Source organism: Helobdella robusta (genome assembly GCF_000326865.2).
Source record: "Helobdella robusta unplaced genomic scaffold HELROscaffold_962, whole genome shotgun sequence".
Classification (NCBI taxonomy): Eukaryota; Metazoa; Annelida; class Clitellata; order Rhynchobdellida; family Glossiphoniidae; genus Helobdella; species Helobdella robusta.
In genome coordinates, this window is record NW_008705549.1 from 1,340 (window position 1) to 2,881 (window position 1,542).

The 1,542-nt window shown below is 26.5% G+C and overlaps 1 protein-coding gene across 1 annotated transcript in view; it reads left to right on the forward strand.

The window, feature by feature from the left end:
• Positions 1-981: 981 nt before the first annotated feature.
• Positions 982-1,542, forward strand: part of HELRODRAFT_92871 (hypothetical protein) — a gene marked incomplete at both ends in the record, with an annotated part of 770 nt that continues 209 nt past the window's right edge. Inside the window, 3 exons of the mRNA XM_009033719.1 lie at positions 982-1,086; positions 1,164-1,238; positions 1,504-1,537. Of these exons, the coding sequence (XP_009031967.1) occupies positions 982-1,086; positions 1,164-1,238; positions 1,504-1,537 (214 nt within the window). The remainder of the gene's footprint in view (positions 1,087-1,163; positions 1,239-1,503; positions 1,538-1,542) is intronic.

Here is a 1,542-nt window from a genome sequence, read left to right on the forward strand (position 1 = left end):
AACTACTAAAGGCATNCTTTTTATCAGCCATTTTCATCAAAATCACTTCAACACATATATTTATAAAAACACATATATATATATATATATATATATATATATATATATATATATATATATATATATATAATAACTACTATATATAGCGTGCATGTGTATATAGATCATGTAGAGTCTATGATATAGATATATAGATGTCAGAGTGATGTGAGTTAACCACCTTTTAATGACTCAATTAGCCAATGGTTATCTTAACATCCCGCTATTCATGACTAAACAAGAACAAATGTTGATAAGAGAGATAAACAAGAATGTCAATGTGAAAATGTGTGTGTGTGTTTTCATCACAGTTTTCAATTTTTAAATGTTGACATTATCTTATTTTTGCTTAAAATTTTTCTGGTACTTACAGGAAAAATTTATTACTTATAAGTACAAGTACTGAAAAATGTACTTAAGTATAAGTATTTAAGTACAGGTTTTCATATGTACTTAAGTATAAGTATCTAAGTACTGCATTTGTACTTAAGTACGTACTTAAGTACAAATGTACTTAAGTACTCGTCATCACTGGTTAAAAGTAAATAAACCAGACAATCATTTAGATAATATTTATGATTGCTTTAAGAATTATGGCAGCGGTTGTGATCATGTACACCTCTTTCAAAGGGAGTGCCGTTTCAAAGCTAACTTTTTCAAAAAATGTCATAAACTCTTATATTTTTTTATAATGAAGTACATTTTATTTATTTTGTATTTTTGCATTATATTTTCGCCTTATTATTTTGATCCTTTCATGTCATATTTTATGCCCTGCTTATTGTACCTTATCTTCGTTTGTTAAAATTAAACCTTTTTAATTTATTACCGAACCTATTTGTTTATTTTTTTTAAATTGTTAAATTATAGGTGTATCCATCCCAGAAATTACTGTACGCTTGGACACGTGATTTAGTTTACAGAGTTGAACAATTTCAAATATGGGCATCTACCGCCCATTCTCCAAAAATCTTTTGGTTTTCAGGCTTCATACACCCAATTGCTTTTTTAAACGCTGTGCTACAAACATTTTCAAGGAATAATGGGGTTAATAACACCTTCATTTTTAATTCTTCTCGTCACAATATTACAAAATTGTCAATATTACATTTTTTAACTTTCAGATATCTATGGATCTTTTATCATGGGATTTCAGTGTAATGACCGTAGATGATAGCAATATTGTTTCAGCTCCTAAGGTGAAAATTTAAAAAACAATAAATTTTTCATAATTATTAATTTGTATTAAAAAAATGATTGAAAAATTAATTTTTTTAGAAATCAGTAAGAAATTAAAATAAAAAAATTATTAAAAAGTAGAAAACATTGTTAGTTTCCAATTTAAAACTTTACTTCAGCTTGTTATTTGCTAAGAGACAAATAAAAGTTTTAACAATTAAATAGAATATTTAACATTACTAACCGACATAACATTGAAATTTGTTTGATTTCTTTGATTGAAAGGACGGTGTCCTGGTGAAAGGTTTGTATCTGCAAGGTGCT